Here is a 12,440-nt window from a genome sequence, read left to right as displayed (position 1 = left end):
CCTTCACCAGTAAGGAGGACCAGGGAGTTGGGTGTTGAGTGAAGAGATGGGACAGGGGGAGGGGTCCTGGTGGGAAGAGGCAGAGTAGGGGGTGGGGCGTTAAGCGGGAAGTAGAGAGGCAGCGGGGATGGTGCTCCTGCATGTGTCCCACTTTTGCCTTTTGAAAAGATGGTCACTCAACACTGAACGGGCTGGGCTGGCACTGGAGCGAGATGTGCCTCTGCGGGGGAGTTGAGGACCGTTTCCAACCATTTTCATTGCAGCACAAATGGATGGCGGGAGAAGAGAATCTGGGCCGGAGGCTCCATGTGTCAGACCCTCACTCGCACACGCAGCTCTGCTCTACCTCAGTGCTGAGGGGGCTCAACACGTGTGGTGTTCAGAGCCATCAGCAGAGCCGGGGGATGGGGCAAGTTGCCTGTGTCTCCTCCATTCATCATGTGTCTGACTTGACTCAATCACAAGCAGCTGGCTGAGGAGGTAGGGGAAGGATGGGTGACCATTCCCTTTCAATAGCCCCGTCCACAGCTCGGGCAGTGCTCATAGATCAAGCTGCACCCAGAGGGCTCGGGAAGCACCAGGACTGTGACTACAGAATAGCTCTGCAGCTTTTTTAATGGCCCCTAGATATTTAACCAAAGACACTGGGACATTGACAGTCAGGTGTAATGGGAAACAACACCCACATCCCTTCTCTTTACTGAGTGTATCGGCAGGAATTCTGAGGTCAGAGCAGCCAGCGATCCAGATGTTTATGGGCCAACATGCAACCAGTCCCCTGGCTCTTCACTGACACAGTCCCTTTGTAAATTCTGCTGCTGCCTTGGTCTCTTTCTCCCAGTGCACCATCCTCCCTCACCAGGCCCTGACCCATTTCTCCAGGCCTTAGACCCTTTAGGAACTTTTCTCTACAGAGTTTAGATTAGTAGTTCATATCTTCTTGGGTGTAAGGATGGAATAGGTGCCCTGGCCATGGCTCATGTTTTTCATGTCTCATGTGACCAGCGGTGGAGCCAGCTGATGAACTCTCTTTTTCAATGCCCTGATTATCCTTGCACGAAGGTGTTTGCTTTTCAAACTGTACACAATTGGGTTCATCATAGGCGGGACCAGCTGGTAGACATAGCCGATGAGAATCTGAAGCAAGGGAAAAGAGCTATTCCCGAATCTCTGTACTACAGACAAGCCAATCCCTGGTATGTAGAAGAGGAGGACAGCACAGAAGTGGGAGACACAGGTGCTCAGTGCCCTGACGCACTCCGCATGGGAGGCAATGCTCAGCACTGTTTTCAGAATCTTTACATAAGATAGGAGGATGAGCAGCGAGTCCAACATCGCTGTGGAGACTGTGACAAAAAAGCCATAGATGCTGCTGACTCTAATATCTGAACAAGCCATCTTAATGATCTCTTGGTTCAAGCAGTAGGAACGGGAGAGGACATTGGCTTGACAATATTGGGAACGTTTCAGGAGAAAGGGCAGTGGGAATACTACAGCAACCCCTCTTAGCACACACACCAGTCCCATCTTGGCTATTCTTGGCAGGGTTAAGATGGAGGCATATCTCAGTGGGTGAGAGATGGCGATGAAGCGGTCAAAGGCCATCAACAAGAGAACAGAGGATTCAGTGCATGAAAGCGAGTGGATGAAGAACAGCTGGGCAAAACAGGCATCGAGGCTGATCTCCCTAGCATTAAACAAGAATGTGCCCAATGTTGTTGGCATGGTGGCTATTGATAAACCAAGGTCTGTGACTGCCAGCATGGAAAGGAAAATATACATGGGCTCATGGAGACCTGTATCTGATCTTATAATGAACAGAATGACTGCATTTCCTACTACAGAAATAACATACACTAAGCAGAAGGGGATAGAGATCCAGAGATGGATGTCTTCCTGCCCAGGTATCCCGGTGAGAAGGAACATTGCAGAGTTGAAGTTGGTGTCATTGACAGCTGACATCATGTACTGGGAGGTCCGAGTAATTTTAAACCTTTCCTCCTGAAAGGACAAGCAACAGAAGACTAGATGATATTTAACAAGACATCTTTCTGCTCTCGTTATATTTCTAGAGAGTCCCAGGAGCTCAAAGAAGATCAGCAAAAACTTAATCTTGGATTTACACTGCTTATAAGAAGATAGGCACTCCCAGACTGGATCAGACCTGGAGTCCATCCAGCCCAGTATCCACTGGGCAGTTTGAGATGCTTCAGAGGAAGCCAGATGAAACCCTGCAATAGAAAGCCATGAGATTATCTGCTCCCAGGGAATATTTTCCCCTGACACCCACTATTTACACATATTTTGTACTGTACATGAGGAAGGTTTATAGTTCTTCCAAAACTTTTTGAAGCAATCTTCACTAATGTAATTGGGTTTTCTGGTTACCCACATAAACATACGGTTCCTTTTTGAATCCTACTAAACTCTTGACCCTGTTGATAACTTGTGGCTGGAAGTTCCGCAGTCTCCTTTAGGCCCGTGTGATTTTATAATTGTTGCCTTCCCACAGACACCTTTTCTGGCCCTCCACTTCTGAGTGTAGCCCATTGTATTATGCAATGAAAAGAGCATGGTAAAATCTGCCATTGTACTTATCTGCCTGTATTTAAGCTATTTATAAAAATGATTAATTGCCTTATTATATATTTTTTACTTTCTCCACTCCTGAGAGTCCAAATTATGCTGCTGCCTCTTTATAGCACACTGGACAAATTCCAAGGGCCAGGTTCTGATTTTAATAACAATGACTTCAACTGTGTCACTCCAGATTTACATGTGTAAATTCATTCAAAACCAGGCTCTCTTTTAACTTTTTCTTACCAAATGCTCCCGGAGATACACTCTGACCCCCAGAATACCTCCAAGAGAAGCTTATGTGCTTTGCCTAGCCAGTGTTGACTGAATCCAGAGAGTTTAATCACCCTACAAGCATCTCTTCATCCTCACAGGACCTGCATCCACTTCCCATGCAAGAGTCTGTAAATATCTGGCAAGTTACAAGCTAACACAGACTGTTACTTCAGCTGGAAGGGGGAGTGTCATAAACAGATAGCTAAGGGTTAATGTCTCTTTCACCTGAAAAAAAAGTAACCTGAAGCACCTGACCAGAGGACCAATCAGGAAACAGGATTTTTTCAACTCTGGGTGGAGGGAAGTTTGTGTCTGAGTTCTTTGTCTTCTGTCTGCCTGAATCTCTCTCAGCTATGAGAAGGATTTTTCTATTTCCTGCTTTCTAATCTTCTGTTTCCAAGTTGTGAGTACAAAGTTGGTTTTTTGTTTTGTATTTACATGTCTATAGTTGCTGGAGTGCTTTGATTTGTATTCTTTTTGAATAAGGCTGTTTATTCAATATTCTTTTAAGCAATTGACCCTGTATTTGTCACATTAATACAGAGAGACCATTTTTATGTATTTTTCTTTCTTTTTATTTAAAGCTTTCTTTTTAAGACCTGTTCGAGTTTTTCTTTACTGGGGAACTCCAGGGAATTGAGTCTGCAGCTCACCAGGGACTTGGTGGGAGGAAGAAGTCAGGGGGAGATCTGTGTGTGTTAGATTTACTAGCCTGACTTTGCATTCCCTCTGGGTGAAGAGGGAAGTGCTTTTGTCTCCAGGCTGGGAACGGGGAAGGTGGAATCCCTCTGTTTAGATTCACGGAGTTTGCTTCTGTGTATCTCTCCAGGAACACCTGGAGGGGGGGAAGGGAAAAGGTTTATTTCCCTTTGTTGTGAGACTCAAGGGATTTGGGTCTGGGGGTCCCCAGGGAAGGTTTTTTGGGGGACCAGAGTGCCCCAAAACACTCTAATTTTTTGGGTGGTGGCAGCAGTACCAGGTCCAAGCTGGTAACTAAGCTTGGAGGTTTTCATGCTAACCCCCATATTTTGGATGCTAAGGTCCAAATCTGGGAATAGGTTATTGACAGGGAGGCATCCCAAATGGGTGAATAGTGCAAACACTAGGTTTGCACAAATATCAAGCTGAGTGTTACTTCAGCCATGTCTGGATAAGAGGTGATGTGCATAAGTTACATACAACCACTATTACACTCCCCTTTCCTGCACCTCAGCTCTACTATTTGCTGAAACACAGACCAGCAGTTCTGTAGTCTCACGACATTTTGGAAAATCTTGCACTAGTATTGCAGAGGGATTGAGTGCTAGATTTGAGACTGAAATCCAGGACGTCCATGGTAGCACTCTCTGAAATGGTGCCCATTCCTCCTGCAGAACCAGGTGGACAGGCAGAATTGGAGGGTCTCAAAGCAAGGATGAGACAATGGCGTAGGGAGGAAGGATTTAGATTTATTAATAACTGGGGAAACTGTTGGGAAAGGGGGAGCCTATACTGGAAGGATGGGCTCCTCCTAAACCAAAAATGGAACCAGATTCTTGGCACTTAAAATTAAAAAGGCTGTGGAGCAGTTTTTTAACTGAGGGCTAAGGATATGATTATTGGTGTGCAGGCACATATGGTTCAGACAGAGACATCTGTCAGGGGAGGATCTATTAAAGAAGATTCCCTATGTCATAGTGAGGAGAAGATGGACAATAATAACATATGGGTAGGATCTGATGAGAAACAGTCAATTACATCATGTAATGGCAGACAGCTAAAAAGTGACCATTTTAAGTGCTTATATAGAAGGGCTAGAAGTTTAAATAATAAAATGGATGAAGTAAATTCCTCATATCAAATGAGGATATTGATGTAATAGGTATCACTGAAGCCAAGTGGAATGAGTATCATTAATGGGACACAGTAATTCCAGGATATAAAAAATATTGGAAGGACAGATCAGGTCTTGCTGCTGGGGGAATGGTGCTATATGTGAAGGAAAGGGTTGAATCAAATGAAGTAATAATCTTAAATGAACCAAACTGGACCATAGACTCTCTATGGATAGTAATTCCATGCTTGAATAATAAGAATATAGTAGTAGGAAATATACCAACCGCTGCTTGTCCAGGATATAGTGATTGTGAAATGCTCAGAGAGATCAGAGAGGCAATAAAAAATAATAATAAAAAAACCTCAATCATAATTAGAAATTTCAACTATCCCCACATTCACTGAATACAAGTTGCCTCAGGATGGGATGCAGTGAGCAATTTCTTGACACCTTAATGGACTGCTTCTTGGAGGAGGTAGTCCTGGAACCTACATGAAGAGAGGCAGTTCTCAATTTAGTCCTAAGTGGAGCACAGGATCTGGTCCAAGATGTAAATATAGCTGGACCACTTGGTAATAGTGACCATACTATAATTATATTTAACATCTCTATGGTAGGGAAAACACCACAGTTCCCCAACACTGTAGCATTTCATTTCAGAAAGGGGGACTACACAAAAATGAAGAAGTTAGTTTAACAGAAATGAAAAGGCACAGGGCCAAAAGTGAAATTCTTCCAATCTGCATGGAAGCTTTTTAAAGACAACATAATAGAGGCTCAAACTGAATGTATACCCCAATTTAAAAAACATAGGGAGAGAACCAAAGGAGTGCCACCATGGCTAAACGACAAAATAAAGATGCAGTGAGAGACAAAAAGGCACCTTTAAAAAGTGGAAGTTAAATCCTAGTGAAGAACATAGAAAGGAGCATAAAACCTGGCAAGTGCAGTGCAAACATATAATTAGGAAGACCAAAAAAGAATCTGAAGAACAGCTTGCCAAAGACTCAAAAAGTAATACAAAAAAATTCCTTAAGTAAATCTGAAGCAGGAAGCCAGTTAACCTAAGGGGCCACTGGATGATCAAGTTGCTAGAGGAGCACTGAAGGATGATAAGGCCATTGCGGGGAAACTAAAGGAATTCTTTGCATCGGTCTTCACAGCTGAGGATGTGAGGGAGATTCCCAAACCTGAGCCATTCTTTTTAGGTGACAACTATGAGGAAATATCCAACATTCAGGTGTCATAAGAGGATGTTTTGGAACAAACTGATAAACTAAACTGTAATAAGTCACCCGTATGAAATGGTAGTCCCCCAAAAGTTCAGAAGGAAGCCAAATGTGAAACTGCAGAACTAATAACTGTTGTCTGTTACCTATCATTTAAATCAGCTTCTGTACCAAAGTTTGGAGGATAGCTAAAGTGATACCAATTGTTTTTTTTAAAAATGGCTCCAAAGGTTATATTGGCAATTACTGGCTGGTAAGCCTGATTACCAGGAAAACTGATTGAAACTATAGTGAAGACACATAGATGAATGTAATGTGTTGGGGAAGAGTCTACATGGTTTTAGTAAAGGGAAATCATGCCTCACCAATCTATTAGAATTCTTTGAGGTGTCAACAAGCGTGGGGACAAGAAAGACCAGTGGGTATAGTGTACTTAGATTTTCAGAAAGCCTTTGACAAGATCCCTCCCCAAAGCCTCTTAAGTAGAGTAATCAGTCAGCGGACAAGAGGGAAGGGAAGCATTAAGAAAGGGATAGATAATAAGACAGAAAATATTATATTGCCTCTATATAACTCCATGGCATGCCCACATCTTGAATGCTGCATGAAGATGTGGTTGCCCATCTCAAAGAGATATATTCGAATTGGAAAAGGTTCTGAAAAGGGCAACAAAAATGATTAGGGTTATGGAACAGCTTCCACATGAAGAGAGATTAATAAGATTGGGATTTTTTGACTTGGAAAAAAAACGACTAAGCGGGGGACATGATAGAGGTGTATAAAATCATGACTGGTGTGGAGAAAGCGAATTAGGAAGTGTTATTTATTCCTTCTCATAACACAAGAACCTGATGGTCACCAAGTGAAATTAATAGGCACCAGGTTTAAAACAAACAAAATGAAGAATTTCTTCACACAATGCACAGTCAAACTGAAGAACTCCTTGCCAGAGGATGTTGTGAAACCAAGACTATACGAGGGTTCAAAAAAGAAGTTCATGGAGGATAGGTCCATCAGTGGCTATTAGCCTGGATGGGCAGGGGTGGTATCCCTAGCCTCTGTCTGCCAAAAGCTGGGAATGGGTGACAGGAGATGATTACCTGTTTTGTTCATTCCGTCTGTGGCACCTGGCATTGGTCACTTTTGGAAGACAGGATACTGGGCTAGACGGACTTTCAGCCTGACCCTGTATTGCCAATGTTATGTTCTGATGTTCTGCATGTAAATGTTAGAAAGAGCTTCTGGTCAGTTTCTCAGAGACAGTATTATACTATTGTTCACTAGACAAAGAATTAATTCTCCAAACGCATTGCAAATAGTATGTGGAATAGTATCATGGGGTAGCTGTGTCAGTCTGTATCCACAAAAACAACTACTTAAAGACTAAGATTTATTTGGGCATAAGCTTTCATGGGTAAAAAAAAACACTTCTTCAAGTGTATATTTTCTAAAGCAAAAGTCATAACATTTACACATATGTACTTTAGCACACATATGTCAACCCATTCTTTCCCCTTTGATCTTCTTTATGAGATGATTTCCCAGGTTACGGTGGGACTTAAAATATCATGTCTGTCATTAGGATTTGTTCAGAACCTGAAAAGATCCCAGCGTCTCAGCCCTTATTCAGTCACTTGTCAGCAAACAAAAGTCTAGTAGTCCTCTGTCCCTGGGTTAATAGCTGGTTCTCCTCTGGTCCTGTTCTGTCAGTCTGCAGCCTGTATCCAGAGTGATAACAGGCACTGGGGTCAGTATATGAAATAATCGTTCCATGGGCTCTCAGTCTCTAATACAGTGGTTTTGAATGTCTTTTCATTTGGAGGGCCCTAATAAATTTTGAATGGAGGTAGACAAAGTCTGAAGATCCCCAGTGGCCCACAGACTCCAGGTTGAAAACCACTACTAGTAGTAGTACATCGTTCACTAGTACACAGTAACCACAACACCTGGTATTCAGTCACAAATAGGGATTGTAAGAAGTATATTTCAAAGTCAGGCGCATGTGGAACTTTGTTACCCATATGAAAATAATGAGGAATCTTTTAGAGACTAACAAATTTATTTAACTAACAACTCCTCATTGCTTTTGCTAATACAGACTTACACAGCTACCACTCTGAAACCTGTCACATGAAAATAGTCTAGTGCTCTCTGACTGTTTCTGCCCTGTATTCATAGCATCCATACAACCCAGGAACGGCATTGGGACAGACATGGAGCTGAGCAGCCATAAAAAAGATGCATGTTAAACCCAGTGGCTACATTGGGTTAACTATTGGAATGTTTATTTGCTGGATATGTTGGGTTCAGACAGGACGGCTTATCTTCGTTTAACCGCAGGCTGCTGGAAAACAAACAGGAAGAGTAGCAACAGCTCAAGAAAAGCCATTTCTCAGTAAAACATTTTGTTTGCATGGGCCCAGCTCAGCAAATATTCCGGATCAATCAGAGAGCCTGCCCTGGCCTCCTCTTTGTAACCAATCTGCCAATCTTTGGGTTGTCCACAAATTTTATCTGAGGTGATATTCTATTTGCTTCCAGATCATTGATGAACATACTGAATAGTATTGGGCCAAAAACGGAACCCTGAAGAACCTCATAAAAACACCCCCATTCAGTGGCAATGGCCCATTGACAACTGCTTTCTGAGATCTCTCAGTTAGCCAGTTTTTAGTCCTCTTTACCTGTGCTCTACTGGTATTGTATACTGTGCATTTTTTTAATCTTATTTTTTTCCCTTACTGAAACAAATGCCTCAGAGAAATCAAGCGCTATTATTGCTTGGTTCCCAGGATCAATCAAAAGTGCACTCTCATTTCAGGATGAAATTGGGTTTATTTGACAAGACATGTTTTCCATAAACCATGTTGTTGACAGGCATTAATTACACTCCTAAGATTTTTTTGTTTAACTAATCCCAGACCAGCTTTTCCATTCTTTCTTAATTTTGTAAAATCTTTTTTTTAAACCTTCCCCTTTTTACTGAATACCTGACGTTTAACACAGAACTGTCCTGGGTTTGCCTCCCCCCCACCCTGTCTTTTGGGATTTTTTGGCTCTCCAGCTGCCTCACCGTGTACATCTGGTCCTGAGTGAGATGTGCTCTTGATCAGCCAGTCGTAACTCGGGTGTTTGGAACTCTACGATTCAGTTGTAGATGCTGTTTGTCGCCATCCTTGTCTTCTAATGGACTGGAAAGTATTTCATCACCTCATGTGATACGAGTATCTTATACTGCTTCTCTCCAAATGCAGAACACAACTGTCTCTTGACCACCTCTCCTTTGGGGAAATTAGCTCTTTTGAAACACTCTCTATAGATATTACTGGTTGGGAACTGTTCTGGTTTTGTCCATTTAAATTTCATCAGTTCTTTCTTCATTTTGCTCTCCTCTATCATATGACCCCTTCTTTGTCTCTTCTCTGAACTAAATAGTCCCAGACTTTTCAGTCTGTCAGCGTATGGCAGCCACTCCCATTCTCACAGCCTGTCTCAGAAATCCCCTTTCTATCTGCTATATCCTTTATAGAGACTGAGTGTCCAGAGCTCAGCACATGTCCAGAGCAGGTTAATCTCCATCCCTTAGACATCCAAACATTATCTTTGTTTTGGCCATGGCTGTGAATGAGCAACTGTTTCCATGGAGCTCCTCTCAATGACTCATAGACTCATAGACTCTAGGACTGGAAGGGACCTCGAGAGGTCATCGAGTCCAGTCCCCTGCCCTCATGGCAGGACCAAATACTGTCTAGACCATCCCTAATAGACATTTATCTAACCTACTCTTAAATATCTCCAGAGATGGAGATTCCACAACTTCCCTAGGCAATCTATTCCAGTGTTTAACTACCCTGACAGTTAGGAACTTTTTCCTAATGTCCAACCTAAATCTCCCTTGCTGCAGTTTAAGCACATTGCTTCTTGTTCTATCATTGGAGGCTAAGGTGAACAAGTTTTCTCCCTCCTCCTGATGACACCCTTTTAGATACCTGAAAACTGCTATCATGTCCCCTCTCAGTCTTCTCTTTTCCAAACTAAATAAACCCAATTCCTTCAGCCTTCCTTCATAGGTCATGTTCTCAAGACCTTTAATCATTCTTGTTGCTCTTCTCTGGACCCTCTCCAATTTCTCCACATCTTTCTTGAAATGCGGTGCCCAGAACTGGACACAATACTCCAGTTGAGGCCTAACCAGCGCAGAGTAAAGCGGAAGAATGACTTCTCGTGTCTTGTTTACAACACACCTGTTAATGCATCCCAGAATCACGTTTGCTTTTTTTGCAACAGTATCACACTGTTCACTCATATTAAGCTTGTGGTCCACTATGACCCCTAGATCTCTTTCTGCCATACTCCTTCCTAGACAGTCTCTTCCCATTCTGTATGTGTGAAACTGATTGTTCCTTCCTAAGTGGAGCACTTTGCATTTATCTTTATTGAACTTCATCCTGTTTACCTCAGACCATTTCTCCAATTTGTCCAGATCATTTTGAATTTTGACCCTGTCCTCCAGAGCAGTTGCAATCCCTCCCAGTTTGGTATCATCCGCAAACTTAATAAGCGTACTTTCTATGCCAACATCTAAATCGTTGATGAAGATATTGAACAGAACCGGTCCCAAAACAGACCCCTGCGGAACCCCACTTGTTATACCTTTCCAGCAGGATTGGGAGCCATTAACAACTACTCTCTGAGTACGGTTATCCAGCCAGTTATGCACCCACCTTATAGTAGCCTCATCTAAATTGTACTTTCCTAGCTTATCTATAAGAAGATCATGCGAAACTGTATCAAATGCCTTACTAAAGTCTAGGTATATCACATCCACCGCTTCTCCCTTATCCACAAGGCTCGTTATCCTATCAAAGAACGTTATCAGATTAGTTTGACACGATTTGTTCTTTACAAATCCATGCTGGCTATTCCCTATCACCTTACCACCTTCCAAGTGTTTGCAGATGATTTCTTTGATTACCTGCTCCATTATCTTCCCTGGCACAGAAGTTAAACTAACTGGTCTGTAGTTTCCTGGGTTGTTTTTGTTTCCCTTTTTATAGATGGGCACTATATTTGCCCCCTTCCAGTCTTCTGGAATCTCCCCCGTCTCCCATGATTTCCCAAAGATAATAGCTAGAGGCTCAGATACCTCCTCTATTAACTCCTTGAGTATTCTAGGATGCATTTCATCAGGCCCTGGTGACTTGCAGGCATCTAACTTTTCTAAGTGCTTTTTTACTTGCTCTTTCCTTATTTTCTCTTCTAAACCTACCCTCTTCCCGTAAGCATTCACTATACTAGACATTCCTTCAGACTTCTCAGTGAAGACCGAAACAAAGAAGTCATTAAGCATCTCTGCCATTTCCAAGTCTCCCGTTACTGTTACCTCCTCCTCATTGAGCAGTGGGCCTACCCTGTCCTTAGTCTTCCTCTTGCTTCTAATGTATTGATAAAAAGTCTTCTTGTTTCCCTTTATTCCCATAGCTAGTTTGAGTTCATTTTGTGCCTTTGCTTTTCTAATCTTGCCTCTGCATTCCTGTGTTATTTGCCTATATTCGTCCTTCGTGATCTGACCGAGTTTCCATTTTTTATATGCCGCCTTTTTATTTTGTAGGTCACGCAAGATCTCAAGGGTAAGCCAAGGTGGTCTTTTGCCACATTTTCTATCTTTCCTAACCATCGGAATAACTTGCTTCTGGGCCCCTAATAGCGTCCCTTTGAAAAACTGCCAACTTTCCTCAGTTGTTTTTCCCCACAGTCTTAATTCCCATGGGACCTTGCCTATCAGCTCTCTGAGCTTACCAAAATCCGCCTTCCTGAAATCCATTGTCTCTATTCTGCTGTACTCCTTTCTACCCTTCCTTAGAATTGCAAATTCTATGATTTCATGATCACTTTCACCCAAGCTTCCTTCTACTTTTAAATTCTCAACAAGTTCCTCCCTGTTGGTTAAAATCATGTCTAGAACAGCTTCCCCCCTAGTAGCTTTTTCAATTTTCTGAAATAAAAAGTTGTCTGCAATGCAGTCCAGGAACTTATTGGATAGTCTGTGCCCCGTGGTGTTATTTTCCCAACATATATCTGGATAGTTGAAGTCCCCCATCACCACCAAATCTTGGGCTTTGGATGATTTTGTTAGTTGTTTGAAAAAAGCCTCATCCACCTCTTCCGCCTGATTAGGTGGCCTGTAGTAGACTCCCAGCACGACATCACCTGTGTTTTTTACCCCTTTTAGCCTAACCCAGAGACTCTCCACCCTTCCGTCTCCTATGTCCATCTCCACCTCAGTCCAAGTGTGTACATTTTTAATATATAAGGCAACACCTCCTCCCTTTTTCCCCTGTCTATCCTTCCTGAGCAAACTATACCCATCCACACCAATATTCCAGTCGTGTGTATTATCCCACCAAGTTTCAGTAATGCCAATAATGTCATAGTTGTATTTATTTATTAGCACTTCCAGTTCTTCCTGCTTATTACCCATACTTCTTGCATTTGTATAAAGGCATCTAAGATACTGGTTTGATCTTGCCTCCCAGCTTCGC

The 12,440-nt window shown here is 42.6% G+C and overlaps 1 protein-coding gene across 1 annotated transcript; it reads right to left on the bottom strand.

Moving 5' to 3' along the window:
* Window positions 1–993: 993 nt before the first annotated feature.
* LOC115643271 (olfactory receptor 51G2-like) lies at window positions 994–1,962 on the bottom strand. Its single transcript, XM_030547152.1, has one exon. It carries the CDS (start codon window positions 1,960–1,962, stop codon window positions 994–996), a length of 969 nt encoding a protein of 322 aa, XP_030403012.1.
* Window positions 1,963–12,440: the final 10,478 nt, after the last annotated feature.

Source organism: Gopherus evgoodei, unplaced genomic scaffold (assembly GCF_007399415.2).
Source record: "Gopherus evgoodei ecotype Sinaloan lineage unplaced genomic scaffold, rGopEvg1_v1.p scaffold_56_arrow_ctg1, whole genome shotgun sequence".
NCBI classification, from domain to species: Eukaryota; Metazoa; Chordata; order Testudines; family Testudinidae; genus Gopherus; species Gopherus evgoodei.
Note: the sequence above shows the minus strand (reverse complement) of the source record. Positions and strands in the feature narration are given on the sequence as shown.

Bases quoted from the DNA above. Each gene is read 5' to 3' on its own strand.
- LOC115643271 (XM_030547152.1), bottom strand. From the start codon at position 1,962: ATGTCAGCTGTCAATGACACCAACTTCAACTCTGCAATGTTCCTTCTC.